Genomic DNA, 18,727 nt, shown 5'->3' with positions numbered 1-18,727 from the left:
GTCGATGTGAACGTAAGAGACCCAGAAAGATGACCACTGAGCGGTGTGTGACAAAGGTCGGTGCCCTCGGTATCTGATAGTGAAAGGTCATTAACCTCAGAAACAAAGTAAGTTCTTTAGCAAAGACTTGTGGAACTGATGGCATTTTGCAACGCATGCACCGCATTGTAGCTCCTACGAGAATGAGACAAACGAACCACGCAAAAACCGCCAGAGGACGCCGCTGTTTTGTGGCTTCACGCTGTTTGAGAACAGGAAAGAGCTCTAGAACTAATGTCATTTGTCTATCTTGATATTGTCGTCATTCTGACGTGCAGACATCGTTGCCTGAAACTTCTGTTTGTGCTTTCGCTTTTCTTATTGTATCAGCTGTAATCTTGAAATGCTGCGCTATCAACTTACGCTTCGGCTCGTCTCACTTTCCCTCGGATCTCGTTTCTCTTAGAATGAGGCGCTCACTGAGCGGGAGGCGTGTGAATCAATCCGTCGCTCCGTAGCACGCTATGTCGCTCCGCTTGCGCGGATCGCCGTGCGCCTTTTGTTTTTGAGTGCTGTCCAGTGCCCGAGAGCCCCATGGAGCCAAATGAGAAGTCTCCGCTGCTGTCCAATGCGATCAACCAAAATGAAAACGACACGACGCGCAGTGAACGCAGCTCGGCAGCTGTCAGCGAAAGCTTTTCAAGCCATTCCTCCAGGTCAGCTCTCGCATGCTTATTCATGTGCGGCTGTGCGACGCATACCGAGTTTCGGTTGCCCCACGCGTGTGCATCGGTGCATTCGCAGCGATCGCGCGACATATGCTTTAATAATACTATCAGCTCTGTTGCTCAATGAGCGCCAGCGTTAAGCAGTTGCGCGCACGCTAAAGTGGCGGCTTCAGAAGTGCATTCCCCGCGGTTTTTGCTTTTTTGTTTTTGTTGAGCGTGTATGTGTTGGGGGGAGGGGGGGGGGGAGTATAACCGCCCCCTTGAACAATGCTAAGACATCGCGTGCTTTTCAAGGTGTATTCGCGCACCAGATGACAACTGCTTTTAAATGCATAATTCGCGCGCCTTATTATAAAACGAGACTCTGACCAGACGCCCTCTTGCAGTACTGCAGTTGTCGGGAGTTGTGTAAGCGAGCTAATGTATGGTAACGTTAAACACCTCTCTAAAAGGCTTTAACAGTTGCACACGGAAACCTGGGAGTGAGATACACCGTGCCGGCTTTGTAGATGAGATATGTATCGGATAAGAACATGCCTGTGTTGCTGCCTGGAAAATAACTGACCAAAGAGCCATGTGTCCAGACACGTGTTATCTGCAACATCAGTATGTGCCAGATCTCTGACATGCTATCATGTACATTGTGTCAAGTGTCCTTTCTCTGCGCAGTGTCCTAGCTGGTAGCAGAGTTGGAGAACGGGGAATCCCGCATTATTTTTTGTGTACTGTGAACGGTCCTACATACAGGAGCTCTAGAACTGAAATGGGACATTGATGCAGCATGCACGTCTGAAGTGACACTAGAAAAGAGATGACGTCTCAGTAAAGATATTTGTAACCTTTGCCCCACTAGCCATGCGCAAACCGGTTGTGTAAAGTAAGGTATTGAAGTTTAGTCGTAACAACACGTTACATTATAATTGTATCTCCACTGTAATATTTAGTGCACACATTGTAACAGAAAAACGAATTATATATGTATGCTAAATAAGCTGTAACATCGTAAAATACTACACAGTAGCTTCAAATCAACTGCATCTAAACTGAATATGATGCCTGCCAGGAATTATGTCAATAATTTATGCTGTAGACTTTTTTCTTTAGACATATGAGCTCACAGATCTGTTGGACACTGACACAAGCAAATTTAACGCGTTCACTGCATCGTGGTCAGCATTGGGTCATGTCCTGTATGCAAGCTATGCGGTTACTAATGCCAAGTCCCACGATGAGGCTATGGGATAGCTCAGTAAGTTCAGAGAGCCCACGATAAGCACACATGCAGGGTTGCTGCTACCTTCTATAGATGGCTCAACGGAGCTGGTTTCGTCAGTGGGCAACTGATGGGTCACACTGCACCAGCATTCTCTTCGTTCACCACATGGCCACAGATGTAGCTATTGCGTGAGGAGGAACCTCAACAGGGGAAGAAAGCTTAGTGACAGGCACTTCGCAAGTTTGTGGTCTCCTCACTTGTGGTGAGGGGAAAAAGGGCTTCAGCTGCCTTGGAGTAGTTGGCATTGTGCTGCTGTGCATGCACAAGTGGGTATGCGAGTGGATAATACATAGCCGTGATGTCAGTGCTTTTGAACAAGGTGGTGCCAGGTGTCTGATTGAGGAAAAGCTTCAATACTGAAGATCATTACTGAGCGCTGGAGATCAGGTGGGGCCACGATGCACAATGTACAATGCATTGCACGCATCTCACTGAGTTTTGCGATTTACTGAGCATAGCATAAATATTGTGTAATTTTTGGTTTTAACTGTTGCATGAGCAAATACTGTCCCTGATGTGATTTCCCTGTCTTCTGTTAATTCTTTCTTTTTCTCTTTTTTTTTTTCACAGGGTATGAATGACTGAATAAACTTGCTAGCTTGTCGACAATCATTTAACCTTATAAACAATCATATTTAAGTGCACCACATTGAGTTGTCATTCTTCTCCTTGCTTGTTTACTTACTTCGTGTACTGCTTGCTCATGTTCTGTCCGCTTGTGCTGTTGTAGTGACATGTTTCTCTTGTATTTTTTGAAACCATATTCCTCTCCTGTTTGGCTCTTGCAGCTTGCAGTAAGTCACAAAGAAAGATGCTGGTTGCTACAGTCAAATATAGCTTAAATCTGCAGTGAAGCTCCGCCCACGTTCAGGACCTCCGCACAGAATTCCTGCATGGCAAAAAAATTGTCCATTGTTAAAACTTCTCTTGTCACCTAAACAAGAAGCTAATCACAAGATAAAGGTTATAAGCTTTAGAATTTTGATACCTGGCTTGTTTAATCAAGTCACATTAAAAAGCTGATTTCGTTTATTTTTAGGACTGGCTAGTGGAGTAATACAGCACGCCGTGGACCGTGGCCCAGTGTTAACAACGGCTGTTTTTTTAAGTTGCATCCTACTTTAGTCTGTACTCTCCCCTTTGAATCTCCTTGACTGGAGAAAAGAGATAACGGAAGCTGTTTTCTTGATTTCGGGCATTTAAAAAAGTGTGTGCGAGCTACTCTGTGCAGGGAAGCTGGTTTTTAAGGGGAATAGGCCCAATTTTTATTCCATTCCTCGCATAAATAACATCAACTTGTGTTCTCTGTGTATGCAGTCTGGTGCCTCTTGTGTGTTTAAGCATGTCACGCAGAAAAGAAAAAAGCATATCCTACTGCATGCTGTAACTAGTGGCGTTCTCCTTTCAAGGAAGCCATTCCACTACCCCGTCGGTGATCAGGGACACATAGTGCCAGACTCGGATGCAAACATTGCAGCAACGTACAGCAGGTACCGCTACTACAACAAGCTGGTGGACCCGTCTCTGCAAATACTGGTACTTAACTCTGCACCGCTCTGGTAGCCAGGATGCCTTTGGGTGGTGTTCTGGCATAATTTGTCTAGGGGAGAGGAAATTTTGACTTTGATAGCTATGACATGAGTTGTTTTTGAATTATCTATGAAAAGTAATTATGCAGTCAGGTAAACTACCTGTCTTGTCACTTGCACAGTGCATAAGAGAATGGCAAACAATGCGAAATCGAAAACAGTTTAAAAATTCATGCTCTCTGCTCAGTGACGCTGCTTTTGCAATGTGCCTTTGCTGGAAGCTGAGATAGCTCTCATCCTAGCTATACAAGTTTGGTGTATTGTTGTCACCCAGATGCTTACATTGTAGCCAGCATTTTTGTTTTTCATAGTTAAAACCTTTATCATTACGTGTAAAATACACTGAGCTAATTCATCAACAAAGAGCTTAAGGACTGCACATACAAATTGGAGCGAACTTGTTGCAGTATATACTGTCTGCCGATCAACAGGTTTGTTGCGCCAGTCAGATTTTATGCATTTAAACATCATAACAGTGAGCACAAGGCATGCATAAAAGGATAAGGTAACCATATGGAGAAAGAAGAGCTTCTAAAGATGCCAACCACCATGAACTGTCACGTTTTTTGATGGACAATGAAAGCCATGACATATACTGGCTCATGAATGAGCCTCTTTGATTGATGGTGAATGCCTCGGAAACTTCTCGCTCTTGCTCATCATGATTCTTTCCAATGATGAGTCTTGTTTAAAAAACGGGAATCACACCAGAGACATGATTCATTTGTACATGTGAATGGCTAAAGGAGTTTAGAGGAGATAACCAAGGAGAAAAAGGCTCCAAAAATGAGCTCAGTGCTTTCATTCTCAATGTAAAAAAAAAATAGCTGTGTAGGAAACCAACTTGGTTTCTCGAAGTATTATTTAACTGTGATCAGTAATTCAACTGCGTAATTCAAGTCCTGGGTTAGGACAACATTTTCTTCAACTGCTCAGCCTGCTTCTGAAAAATCTGGTTGTTTCCCAGCATGAATATGTAAATTCGTTTGGGAGGATTTTGACATTTTGTTAGTGAGTTGCCGTAACGAAACTGTCATATACATTAGTTGTCTTTCTTTTTGCTGCCACACCACATCCATAATGGCATGGCGCTTTCTTTCTTTATGTAGTGCATACCCGATCACGTTCTGCCAGCGTATGTGTCGTTGCCCTTCTTCAAGCCATCTGCTGACGGTGAACAGAGCAGCTTTGTCACAATGTAAGCTGTCCTTGCGTGTGTGCCGAGGTACGCAGTGCTGATGGAGGCCTCCTTTCAGATTTGCAATCTGGAACACCATGATGGGCACCTCTCTGCTCAGCATGCCATGGGCCATCTCTCAGGTACGCTTCCCGGCCTCAATTAGCTGAGCTGCACCTCCAGCTAATTGCATAGTACACAAGTGTGGACAGAGTTTGCTTTTGTTGGCATTGGATTCTGCCTGTATGCGGGATACTGGATGCCCGGTAGTTCAAGGAGTGTAGACACCTAACTTTTGCTTGCTTGTTTTCTTCTTTGTAATGGTGCCTTAGACATCAGTATACATGGATTGCCCCGTGGTATTCTCTTATAATTTATAATTGAATTTCTTCTCTTATGCTTTTTCGTTCCGATGCTGAACAATGGCTTTGACATCAAAGGTGTGGGTTTAAGTCTCGTGAAACCTGTAAAAAAGAGTGATGTATTTGCTGATACGTAATTTTGATAAGGAACAACACTTAAGCCAGCCTGCTTCAAGGTCCAGAATGGCAACATGCAACGATGTTTTTATCATGCTTCACATGACGTAAACCCACCTTTGATGTCACAGCCATCATTCAGTTGGTGAAACCGAAACCAAAACAGTATAAAAGAAGGACTATAATTATAAATTATTTAGCGGTCATAGGCAAATACCACATGGTGATCCATGTATATTTTCAACTAAACATAGGGCTACGCTGGTTTGCACTATCACATGCAGCTCATGGTAGGATGGTTTTTGTTTGCAGGCTGGATTTGCAGGAGGCATAATGCTTGTTCTGTGCATTGGACTCCTCTGCCTGTACACAGCGTATCGTGTATTGAGCAGCCCAAGTCTAACAGGTTAGTTGACATCTAGTTTGATTTGGTTTATTGGGGTTTAATGTCCTAAAGCAACTCGGGCTATAAGGGATGCCATAGTGAAGGGCTCCGGAAATTTCAACTGCCAGGGGTTCTTTAACGTGCACAGACATCGCACAGTACATGGACCTCTAGGATTTCGCCTCCATCGAAATTCAACCACCGTGGCCGGGATCGAATCCGCGTCTTTCGAGTCAGCCGCCAAGCGCCATAACCACCGAGCCACAGCGGCGGCCTGTCAAAAGTTCTGCAAAATTAAAAAATTCAGTGTGTATGCTTTGGCCAAATTTTCTAGTAGGCTCGCTTAATCTGCGGGATCACATCGTTACCACAACCCCACGTAGTGTGATGAGAAAGCCACAAATTTTGGGTACTTTTGACTTTGGCTTGGGGCTGAGAGGCAACAGAGTAGGAAGAGCAAGATTTCGCTTCATTTCTAACCTATGCAACGCCCTCTTTACCACTGAATGGCTCAAATGGACTTCTTCAAAGCATGCAAAAATATTGATAAAAGCATTGTGTGTGTTGAACTTTGGTACATTTGGCACATTCACATAAAAGCTCGACACACATGCATTAATTTCATCTCTGAAGTATTGCAGGCTAGCATCGTGACTGTGATAGTCTGAAAATGTCTAAAATGAATCTGCGTTTGTGAACACGCATTTGCTAACATTTAGGAAAGTGCAGTCAGGAAATTTCCATGCTACAGGTCAGTAATTGAAGCAAAATGCGCGTGCACCAAGAAGGCTAGATTCTAGTCTGAATTGAAGGAAGACTGCTCAGAGCTCCTCAGCATGGATGCTTTCTCTGTGCAGGTATCAAGGGAGAGCCACTGGAGTTCTCAGACGTGTGTCGCCATTACCTGGGCGAATGGGGAGAGCGGCTGGCTATAGTGTTCTCCATGATGCCCCTGCTCGGAGCCACCGTGGTCTTCTGGGTGCTCATGTCCACCTTTTTGTCGAATACCAGCGTCTTCGTATATGGTCAGTGCATGCTCTTAGGCAGAGTGCGGGTGGAGCGTGTGGCAGTTGACTTCTACTGATTTTATGATTTTATGAAGAATTCACTATAACAGTGTGCAAGATGGAGTTCCTTATGAATGGGATGACTCTGCTAGTCCTGCTGGTATTTGCGAGATTAAGTTGTGCAGCATTCTAGCAGATCTGGCAAAGCTCTGTGGTGAACTACTGGTGCTTAGGGTGGTAATGAAGTATAACACTCAGAATTTCATACACTCCATAAAGACATGTGGAAAATGTATAGTTATGCCTTTACTAGGTTGCATGCCTGCATAGCTTTCCTGCAGCTGTTTGTGGAAAAAAGGGATATTTTATATTTGTTCTGAAGCATAGCTTAATATGCATGGCTATCAAAACTGGTGTCTGTAGTTGTTGCTCTCATTTCAGATCACATTGCTGGAATTATTGGACCTGATGACAAAAGTGGTATGTATGAACCTTTCTTCCTATTTTTTTGTCAGTGTGCCTTGAGATGTTTCTTCATATACATAGTAGTTGTATCAGGTTAAATTCCGCCTTGCATTACAGCAATACTTGGGCTTTATCTTACTTGCATTATGTATACATATATAAATAATTTCACAATGAAACTGGCCATATTCTTAGATTCTTAGCCATTAGCCAACTTCTTGTTTGTTTTGTTGGCGCTGGCACTTTAATGTGTGCATACAAATTTTTATCTGTGTGGCTTTGAACTTGGCCTTTTGCACTTGTTTTGTTTCTTCCACCGTAGCTAGCTGGGGTCCTTTACGGAAAGAGAAATTATGACAGGTCATGAGCAGCACACTGGATTGCTAAATGATGTGTTAGTATTCTTATTCTTTCTTGTTGTTTTTTTCTTCTTTTATTCTTGGTGACCACCAAAGCAAGTTTGCTGTGTGCTCAGGGCTTTAGTGATGAGCCCTATGCATTTGGGCAGTCACTATTCTCAAACGCATCGAACACCACGAATGACCCAGTTCTTAATGTTTTGGAGAGCAAGTACACCATGCCCGTTGTCCTGGCGTTCCTGCTGTTTCCAGTCATCAACCTGAAATCTCCATCCTTCTTTTTCAAGTTTACCTCACTCGGTGAGTGCGCTTGGGCAATTCATTGCCTCCTCTGTGTCTGTGCAAGTTGTATTGCTCGCTTCACGATTGACTCTTTGGATGCTATGGTTGTGATGTGGTGCTATTTAGGGGCAGTGGTGGTTTGCATCATAGCACGAGTTGCTGGAATATTTGCTGAATATTCTCTTTTAAAATGTTGCCTCAGGGAGGAAAAAGGAGCACAAGAATTTATTTGCCCATTTCCCGCGGCGGTATGTGCGGAGCAGGGATGAAGGCTAGCTTAGGGGGGGAGAGTAAGAAAGATTAATAGAAGAGGGCTTTTGTTCCAGAACTGCCTCACCTGGCTGGCATTGATAACAAGGAGGCTGTGGACAATTTACAACAATTTGCTTTGTTGGGTTGAAAATAGTGTTTGCGGCGAGGAATGAGTGGGCACTTTTCTTAATGTGATGCTATCTTGTTCAGCATTGCGCGAAGTTGTGCTTGTAGGGGTTCATAGGTTTAGCAACATTGCAGGAATGTAATCTACCATTACACCCGCAAGCATCATGCAGCAACACACGCAATATTCAGCCAGAGAATGCAACTTTGTTGCATTGTTCCTTCAGTCATCTACCTGTGCTTTCATACTGATGTTATTGTGCATGTCATGCTGATGTCTTCAGATAATTGCTACCTGCAACAGCTGCAGGCAATGCCATGAACAACAAGAGAACATCATAATGAAGCTTTAGCTATCATCGTTGAGTCATACACTGAGGAATTATTTTTCTCTTAAGTGTGCAGGCCACACCAGCTTACATGGCTGACAAGAGCGTTCCATAGAAAATCGGTTGACCTCCTATGCTGCTGACCCATTGAACAGCTTTGCACACTATTTTTACCCTTTGCGGTACTTGTTTAATTTGGTTTAATGTTGGTATTGTTTCCTGGAACACTAGATTGCTATCAGGCAACCATATCACGTTGCACTTGCTTAAGTAGCTTAGCATTGTGTGTCACCTGACACCTGATTCTGTCTTTCCTGCAGGCACCATATCTGTGTTCTACTTGTTGATCTACATTTTCGTCAAGGCTGCATCCTGGGGTGTCAACATAAATTTCGTAGACAAGACAAACCTCTTCTACACTCCATGTAAGTGTTCACTCTAATATGCTATTGTCTTTGGTGGTTTCGCATTGTGCCTAGGCCGTTCCTGAAGAGTTATTGGTGCCTATGTTTCAGTGTTCAGGACCACATTTCCAGCGCTGACTGGGGTGCTGTGCCTTTCTTTCTTCATCCACAACTGCATCATCTCCATGATGCGCAACCAGAAGAGGCCAGAAAACAATGTGAGCACATGTTATTGTCAGTAATGCGACGAACAAGCCGTGCCTATAGTCAGAGAGGACTTGGGGGGTGTCTCAGACTCCCCCCCCACGAATATCAACAAGGGATCTGAGAGCTCCCTGTACTATAATCTAGGGACTGCATGAATCCGAAGCAATTAACCATTTTTTATTCTTCTCGTGAGTGGTTATCAAAATATTTCATTTCTTCCCTATCGTTTCGAAAATTTCACTGCAAATTTTTAGTAAGAATCACTGACATGTTTTCTAAAATTCAAGACTGAAAAATACAAAGCTGGCAGCACTACTCGAAGGGTGGAAGAAAAAGGGAAACGCGTGCCCTCACACAAGGAATCAGTCCAGAGCTGGCCACTCATTTCTAAGGCTACACAATTACGACCACACTGGCAGATTGTGGGGATCGTTTGTTTCCCCTCTTTGTGTAAAACGATGTTTAAAACAGGCCGTAAGCAGATTTTTCTCTCTCCCTCTTTATTTCCCTCTCCACCTGTGCTCAAATCTCTTAGAACGCCCCTTTGATGGAGATAGACTTTGAGTGTTGCGAACAAGGCCAGTTCGTTCTGTCAAAGGGATGTAAACTTAATGCTTTTGTTGGAATTAAAGAATGCAAGGATTGCACAAAGAAAGACTCCCAGGCACCACTAATGTGTACCGTATTTACACAAACATAGTGCAAGTTTTTTTCCTGACTTCATCGGTTTCAGTATACATTTCGCTTTATACTCGGAACGAAGGTGCGCGAATTTATTTTCTCGCTGCCCCTCAAGATAGCTGCACCGACGTTCACCGCCAGACTCGTGTGCTGATAGGAAAAGCCAGCTTTTCGATGACCTCGAGGCCGCACAGCTTGCACAAGCAAAGAAGACGTTGACTATGAATGGGGAAAAAAAATGCGACACGGGATGTTAGAGAAGGCTCTGAAAGTGTTGAGTAGAGTAGGGAACAGAAAGAAGGGTGAATGGGCACACGGAGTGAACAGCACTAAGCACGTAGCAGCGGTGGCACAATGATTACTGTGGCCACTGCTACGTAAAAGATTGTGGTGCGTCAGAGGCTTTGCTGCGCTTGACCATGTATGTGACGCACATTTCTGAAGTGTGGCCTCAAATAAAATCGTATCCATTGCTTACGAATTTTTGCATGCCGCCTTCATTTTTTTCTGAGCTCTAGGCACCTCGCTTTTAGTTGGCTTGATCAAACAAACTCTCACCGCGTTATTATCGTTATCCATATTTTTTCATTTTCATGAGGTCTCAAACTCTCACCTCAATATTTGTGGTCACGTTATACACTTCTAAATACAGTACGTGCTATGCTGCATGTGTGTGCCTTTGGTAATCTGACCCTTCGTATTATGTAATGCTGGCTGATACAGGGAAGTTCCCAGCATAATTTTGTCACCACTTCACATGACGTTGTGAGCAGGCCTTTGAGTGGTCAGTTTAGTCAAATGTTTAGGCGAATGTGGTCTTTGTAGTCGGTCTGTGCAAATGCACTGAAGCAGTCGTGAAGTCTCTGACTTGTCTGCACCTTCTCACTTCATGAAAGTGCCATGTTAGCACACCATAGCTCGAGTGAACGAGGTGTGAGTTCCACGAGATTTCTGCAAATGTGGCCACACAGCAGGGTCAAGTTAACAAGCGGGAGGTCTTCACATGATCTCCAGATTTCATTGTTGGTGTATTGCAGAGCTACACAGAATTATGCCATTGACAAGGTGTCAGATTTCTTTCTGGGTCAAAATTTGAAAAAGCTATGTTGAAGAGTAACCAGCACAGCCCACTCTCTGCCAAGCTTAGTTTTCCCAGGGAAAATTGCCACCCATATAAAGCAGCATTTCGTGAAGTAATTACTAAAAGAGGCAATATGTATCTTGATGTTCCTGAACAAGGAAAAATTTTTTTTTAAACTGCTGCCTTTTTTCTTTTTATAAAAATTTAAACTGTTGCCTCAACATAGCCAACCACTGCAAATGAATACCATGCTTACATGGCTAATGTTGGTTTAGATGTAAACATTGGTGTAAAAACAAGAGTCAAGTTTCTCCTTACCAGTTGTCCTTTTTTTTGTGTATGTGTGCACGCTGTAGAGGAGAGACCTGTCCATAGCATTTGGCCTCGTCATAACCACGTACCTGCTGTTAGCCGTCCCGTTCTACATCAGTTTCCCACTGGCAAAGAGCTGCATTGAAGATGTAAGTATAGTTTGTCTTTCCGTGGCCTTGGGCCTGTTCGAGCATTCACCCAATCTCTTATCTTCTCCCCCCGCAGAATCTGCTCAACAACTTTGCCACCCATGACGTGATGGCCTTTGTCACAAGAATATTTCTCCTGGTACAGTACATAACCCTGTTTCCCATGATCACCTACCTGTTGCGAGTGCAGTTTATGCACTGGGTCTACCGTGTTGTCTACCCAGGGTTCGTATACAAATCTTCCCATTTTGCCTGTAGTAATTTAATTAGTATTTTCATAGTGAGCGGACTTTTTGCTAAGAAAAGTTGTGAAAATGAAAATTTGGGCACATCTGTTAGCAAAAATTTATATTTTGACAAACAAAATAACAGATGTGTTCCTTGTATTATTGTGTTCGGTATATGAATACAGTACTATCGATAGCACTTAAAGGCACCTATGCTTTTTGGTCAGGCATGGAATGTTCGGAGGCACCAAGAAATTGGAAGTGAATACAGGTTACATTTATGTGTTGGTTTCTTTTCTTACATTGGCATGCGTATTAGCAAGTCACTTACATACATAAAGAGCAGGATGTATGCCAAGAGCTGTCACAAAAAGTGAATGTTCTCATTTTAACTGTTGTGTTCTTTCCAGGCTGAAGCAAGTGATGGCTGTAAATGCAGTGGTGGTGACAATGTGTGTTCTCTTTGCCATATTTTTGCCTCAAATAGGAACCATATTGAGGTAAGCTGTCTGCCTCTTGCATTGTGCATCAACTTGCATTGTGTTTGGGGCAGTAATTGCCAAATTGTTAGGATGTAGCGCTGGTTTTCAAGGAAGTGCTGCGCCTGCTTTATGGTTGCAGTAAAGTTGCTAACCTGTGTATCGATGCTTATCGGAACAGGCCTGTAACAATGACTGGAAAGAAAGTATATTACGCTAAAAAAGTTTCATGCTAACCACTGCCACAGATATCTTTGGCAGAGCTGACAGGTTTGAAATTAACTTTTGTTAACTAGCATGTACAGTGAAACCTCATTAATTCGGACTTCAAGAGAATGGAAAAAACGTCCGAGTTATCGAAACACCAAATTATAGCATGACCCCCAAATAAACTGCCAGAATCCTGTTGGATGATAGATAGTACTTTTTTTTTTCATGAAAAACTGGGCAATGATCGTCGTCTTGTGGGGCAAAAACTTCACGGTAACAAGTATTTTTTTTAAGATGCTTTGCCACGTGCACACTACTGGGAGCATTGGTGCAAGACAGCTCCTTAATATTAAGAAGAGTGTCTTTGCAGCCTCTTTCACACTGCGATGAGATTGTGGTGGAGTTGCCTCTAAGCAGCGGCGTTGCATGTGAGGAGGCTTCACCACCTAACAGCAAACAGCATGTGAAGAGCACACAGTTTTGACACATTGGAAGAACTGATAAACCGCGTGGACGGAAGTGAGGGAAATGTCCTGGTGCTGGACTGTGGGACATGCGATCAACATCCAAAAAGGCATGCAGCCGATAGCTGCTGCCACTGCGGGCTGGCCACAAAACCGGGGAAGCTCGTAAAAGAAAACTACGCAAATGGAATACTTGGCCGATGACGGAGGCATTCTAATCATCGTCACGCCTGCTGTTGCACGTGCACGTCAGTTGGCGTATGGCCAGTAATTCAGACTTGTAAAAGGAGCCTTTAATGATCAAGCCATGTCGTTCATGCCTCGATATCGCCCTCTTTTGGAAGCCCGTCCTAAATAACCGTAGTGAGCCTAGCAGATTCTGACTCCATAGATTTAAATGGGTGCTTGACAGGCCGATGTCTGCAGTCTGAGTGGTCTGGAATTCTAAACTAACGCGGGTCAAAATAACGAGGCTTTACTGTAGCTGTGACAAAATCTTGGAACATGCTGACTCTATGGTCCCACCTTTCCTGCTGTTAAATTTGCACGCAGTCTGGACAAAAGTACACCAATCTGTAAACTGTGGGCTAAGCAGCCTTACTTGGCAAGAGATTTGATGTAGCCAAAGGTTTATCTGCTGAAGATATGACTGCTGATGGGGCAAAACTTGTGGGAATCAAAAAGGATGCTGGTTGTCACCTACTGTAGGTGACTGCTGGGCGCACGAATACTGCGCAAAGTGCCTATGGTTACCTGCACAATGAATTCACAAATGAGTGCATGCAATTTATGATAGTAATGGTATTTTCTCACTGGTGATTAAAAGGTTTGAAATTATATTAACGATGGTGCAGCGAGCTATGGCGGGAAAAGAGGCGAGTGAACACAGATGAGTTGATGATATCCTGTTTCAAATCTAGAAGAGGAAATGGACGTGGATGGGGCATATGCAGATAGCATATAACTGATGTCACTTGGGATAATGAAGTGGATTCTAAGAGAAGGCAAGCCTAGCAGAGCATTGGCTCAGGAAAGGGTTAATTAGTAGTCAGAAGGAAAGCCTTTGTTCTGCAGTGGGCATAGTTGGGCTGACTATAAGCCTGATAATTTGCTTCAAATGTTTGACTCTGTTGTTCTAAGCTGGCTAACTTCCACCTTCCCTTCAGATACTGCGGTGCTCTGTCTGGACTGGTGTACATATTCTCTCTGCCGTGCATCATATACATGGTTGCCCTGCGTCAACGCTTCAAGCTGACCACTGGCATCGTCCTAGTGCACAGTTTCATTGTGGTGCTGGGCGTCGCCAACTTTGTATCCCAGTTCCTGCTACAGCACTTCGAGTAGGGAGCCCACTGAAATCTTGTCTGGGTACCGTTTATTTTTTAATGACGTCGAACACTGTGCATACTATGTGATAACTAGTTGCTCTATGGACTGGTCTTTACTGAGCCTGTTATTTTATGTTTTATGATCTATGTTTTATATAAAAAAAATCACTGAATAGGAAAGGCACTGCTGTGGCTGCCAACTATCACTGGTGCATTTGGTACCTTATCACCAGTGGACCCTTTTACAAGATGTCAGGCTCTGACGCAGGCAATGCCTCTGTGAAGGCACATTCAGCTGGGCTGCTATATTCTGTCCAATGACGAGCCAACCGTTATTTTGTCGGAAAACATACCGAGAAGTACATCCAGGTATCTGTATCGAAACGTGCATCACGTCCAGGCTCACGACATTTTCTTTGTGAGCCTTGATTGAGCTTTGGAGTTTGTGTTTATGATTTTAATGTATTGAAGGTTTTTAGATGAGTTGATGTTTTTAGTGATTGTTTCAAAGCAAAATAAGATTTTAACCTTTGACGACTGCATAGATGAGGAGTATCTAGGACCTTCATGTTTTAGAGGTTTTCAGATATGTCAACTCTTATATGACACTGTCTTATTTTTGTAAAACTGTTGACATTCTTTGAAACCTTTTCACAGCTGTTCAGACAAGGTTTTAACCACTCTATGTCAACATGGGAAGGGAATGTACTAAATGCACAGGCTGGTGCTCTGCAGTTTTTAAGACTTATTTTAATTAAGCACACAGTAAGGAACCCCAAGTGGTTTAATTTAGTCTGTGCTACGTTAAGCCCCACGTACCATACTATGCCATACACTGTTTTAAGTGATCGCTTTGCCTCACAGTCTACAATTACTCGAATCGTGGCACACATATGTTAGAGCAGTGTATACTTATGAGCCATGGCATACAGCAGCGATAAGATAGCTGAAAATTAAGCGCCTCTCTTGCCAAGTCTTCTGTCTTTTGCTGTCTTTGTTCCACTACAGTGTTCCTCTGCAGCCTGTACAAACTAGTCTTGCTGCAAGTTCTGTTGTTTTGTCTGCATTACCATATCTGTTCTGAAAGCTACGACAACAGCAGCTGGATCATCCTGCCACTATCGCTGTCCTGTGCTATGCATGCATCTACTGCAGGCTGTTGATGGGCCCAGGCAGGATTGAGTACAACTGAACTTGATTGCAACAGACCGCAAAAAAATACTCATAACGAAAGAAATAATGGTTGCAACGGCTTCATGAGTGATTAGCAATGCAACGTCCTTCAGAGTCTCTCATTGCTAGTGCCAGCACTCTCTCAGGGTTCTTTCGCAGTGCTTTGGCTACAGATGTCTGCACATTTTACACTCCTAAACCTGCAGCAGCGAATAATTAACGGAATAAAACATGTTTGTGGGTCAGTTGGTAATGCATGTGCCAAGTTCTTAAGGTGCAAACTCAAGTGCGCCAAGCGGAGAAAGATTCCTTCCGCTTCACATAGCGACTCCAGATGATCTTGGGGGCAGTGCATATGCGCAGTGTGGTACTATTGGCCGACCATTGCAGCTGAAATCAGGTGTGCTCTTATCTTCGTCTTCAGCGCACCTTTGGTGATGTTGACACCACTGCTACAAACTTGCCATATAATCTCATGCAGCACTTGAGGTATTGTACAATGGGCTCCTGTGTCTGCCCTCTTATCACGGTGTTATTAGAAAGTGTTTGCCCTCTCGGCATGCCTGAGAGCAATGCTTTTCTCTTATTTATTTCGTTTCTGAAATCAGGCCGCCGCAGTGGCTCAGTGGTTATGGTGCTCAGCTGCTGACACGAAAGACGCAGGTTCAATCCCGGCTGCGGCGGGCAAATTTCGATGGAGGCAAAATTCGAGAGGCCCGTGTGCTGTGCGATGTCAGTGCACGGTAAAGAACCCCAGGTGGTCGAAATTTCCGGAGCCCTTCACTACGGCGTCCCTCATAGCCTCAGTCGCTTTGGGACGTTAAACCCCCGTAAACCTAAACCTAATTTCTGAAATCTTTCTTAAATTGCATTGCCTGAAGAGTCTAGCAGTGTCATTGCTCAAACTGAACATTAGATTTGAAAACCTGTTGCATGGCTAGTTTCAGGAGGTCAGAATGACTCTGTGGTCTGCAAAGCATCGAGCAAGTTGTCATAAGTTGCACACTAGTCCTGATACATCAGAGGCCCTCTCACATCCTTCCCTGCATTGTCAGTCTGATTTTACAGTGATGCTGTTGAATGTTTTTGATTGTTCCAGTATTCTGTCATCATGTGCAGTCCTTTATTGTCATGCATACATGCACACACATTGTGGCTATTAGCAGCAGTGTCCAATTGTTATGGCTGAGCACATGATGCAGCTGTGCTGGAGGAGAGTCGAGAACTTCCACTTTCCATGACTACTATAAGGCATGACAGCCAAGGTACAAGTACGAGCCATTTCGTCGTCAATTTTTTTTTTCCGCTATGTAAATTTATTCCTGAAGAGATTAAGTGCCTTGCTCCTATTTAAAGGAGTGCTTGTGCTGCCAGTTTGCATCATGCGGCGTTGCCCCAGTGCCTAGTATCTTGAGAATGCATGGCTTCAAATATATTGTGGGGTGTGTTGTGGTGTTTGTATATATGCTTGTTTTTATCACTTGTATGATACTCAATACTCCAGTTGTTTTCCTTCATATCTAAAGTTTAGGAAGGTTATTATTTTATATGTTATGAACTTTTAAGGTTTATGATACCCGGTTTGTACAACAATTGCAACTTTCATCATATAAAAGGCTCCTAGAAGCAGGCCTGCATTACAGAAGACATTCACTCCGGCCGTAACTGAGTTCTATTAGTGTACTGGTCATTTAGATCGCATTTTGCACTGTTATCCTGACCGGTTTTACCTGGTGTTTGTTACTGTAAATAAACTACAATGCTTCTGCTTTGCTGCATGCCAATTGTGAGTCCCGAACTGGTTCGGAGTGGTTCCTTTGAATAGTTCCGTCTGGGCAAAAATACGGATTCGGTTCTAGTTTCAGGTTCAGGTTTGGTTCCGGTTCGGCACCCTGGTTGTGACTAGTTCAAAACCACCGTCCCCTACGGCTTCAATGCGAAGCAGGTTAGGGCTATGGTAACTCAACAGTTAGCGGACAGCACATCGCTGCAAGAAGGGCGGCACTAGTGTGGGTCCAATGTATTCTTGTTTTTATGTTAGAGATAAGCTTATCTAGTGCCATTTTTATATATCGAATTGTCGATATATATACCTGGGTTCAACTGAACCTTGTTGTGCACCAGCCACTGCCACCCTATATCTCCGCAGGCAAATTGTAATCTCATCTGCCTTCCCCTTCAATGCTTACGTTAGACTCTGTTAGCCTGAGGCCCATGCCCTGTCCACTTTCCCTTCAACTTACATTTGTTCCCTGGCCCACTCTGTTTGCTCCCTCTCCATTAATGATGAGAAACTATGGGAGTTTCTCATCATTAATGATTAATTAAAGCGAGTAGGCTGTCCTCCAGCAGAGTGCGCTCCAGAACAGCTTAAATGTTGACATGAAATGGAGAAAGCGAACTAGAAAATTGACAAGCAAATATCTGGACAGCAGTAAGGGGGCAAATCAGCAGTTACCGGTTAAGAAAAAGGTTAAAGAAACAGAGAGAGCTCTGTGGAAAACAGGGATGCTGACGAAATCGGCACTGGGAACATACAGGATCTTTAAGCAGGAAATTGCCAAAGAAAATATCTATGATAATTGTAGGGGAAGCTCTTTGTTGTTTGAGGCCAGGACTGGAGTTTTGCGGACTAAGACATACAGAGTCAGGTACCACAAGATAGACACATTGTGCGTTGTGTGCGGAGAGGAGGAGGAAACGGCGGAACACTTGATACTTTTCTGTAAAGGGCTTCACCCTACAGTGGAAAGCAGCGGGGCTGATTTATCCATAGCATCGGGGTTTAAGGACAGTTAAGGGAAAGTAGATTTTAAGCGGGTAGAAGTAACCAAGCGAAGGTTATCTGATTGGTGGCTAAAATTAAGACGAGTAAAATTTCATAAGTTATGGCTAGGTGGCTTGAGCCACCGCCCGGTTTAAAGGGTTCAGCCGTATCCATCAATCCATCCTCCCTTTTTATTCCTTTCTGTTTGCAGCGTACCCAAAAAGCTACTTACAGCAGGACACAGGCTTCTTCAGACAAATTTATCTGAAAAAGTGCTTGCAGAAAACACATTTAGAGCATAACTACAAGTGCACTCCAAAGCTGTTTGCTACGATTTTGCTGAGCCATGGCGTTCACCTAATGGTTTCCAACGAAGCCCGAATGGAAAGCCCTCTGCACGTAGCCCAGAGAACACGATCAGCCATTTGGCGAGTGCTATAGACACTATTATTGCGTAAGCCTTTCTTGGCTCATGAGTGGCACATACAGAAGTTGTAGACGAAAGTTTGTGGACAGAAGTTGTCTACATGAACTGTCATAAGTTGTATGGTAAATAAAACAAAAATGTAAAAGCTGATTAGGCAACAGTTCTTAAGCAACATATATGTAATGAAATAAAAACAAATTAACAAATATAAACAGAAAAATAAAAAGTGGGAAAAAAAGAAACCAGAAAACAGAAATAAAATAAATGAAAAAAATGTGAAAACAAAAAGTAAAAAATAAAGCCAAAAACCTAAAAATACAGGAAAAATTAAAAATGTATAAAGAAAGGACAAGGAAAGGCTTTCGCATTTTTGCTCAAGCAAACT

The 18,727-nt window shown here is 43.4% G+C and overlaps 1 protein-coding gene across 1 annotated transcript; it reads left to right on the top strand.

Moving 5' to 3' along the window:
- The first annotated feature begins 282 nt into the window (after positions 1–282).
- Positions 283–16,917, top strand: LOC144110419 (neutral amino acid transporter 9-like). Its single transcript, XM_077643300.1, has 14 exons — positions 283–695; positions 3,393–3,519; positions 4,682–4,770; positions 4,829–4,892; positions 5,541–5,634; positions 6,471–6,638; positions 7,062–7,100; positions 7,541–7,744; positions 8,754–8,858; positions 8,949–9,055; positions 11,163–11,267; positions 11,344–11,492; positions 11,905–11,994; positions 13,814–16,917. Exons 1-14 carry the CDS (start codon positions 574–576, stop codon positions 13,989–13,991), a joined length of 1,641 nt encoding a protein of 546 aa, XP_077499426.1. The 5' UTR covers positions 283–573; the 3' UTR covers positions 13,992–16,917.
- Positions 16,918–18,727: the final 1,810 nt, after the last annotated feature.

This window comes from Amblyomma americanum, chromosome 11, assembly GCF_052857255.1.
Source record: "Amblyomma americanum isolate KBUSLIRL-KWMA chromosome 11, ASM5285725v1, whole genome shotgun sequence".
Lineage (NCBI taxonomy): Eukaryota > Metazoa > Arthropoda > Arachnida > Ixodida > Ixodidae > Amblyomma > Amblyomma americanum.
Note: the sequence above shows the minus strand (reverse complement) of the source record. Positions and strands in the feature narration are given on the sequence as shown.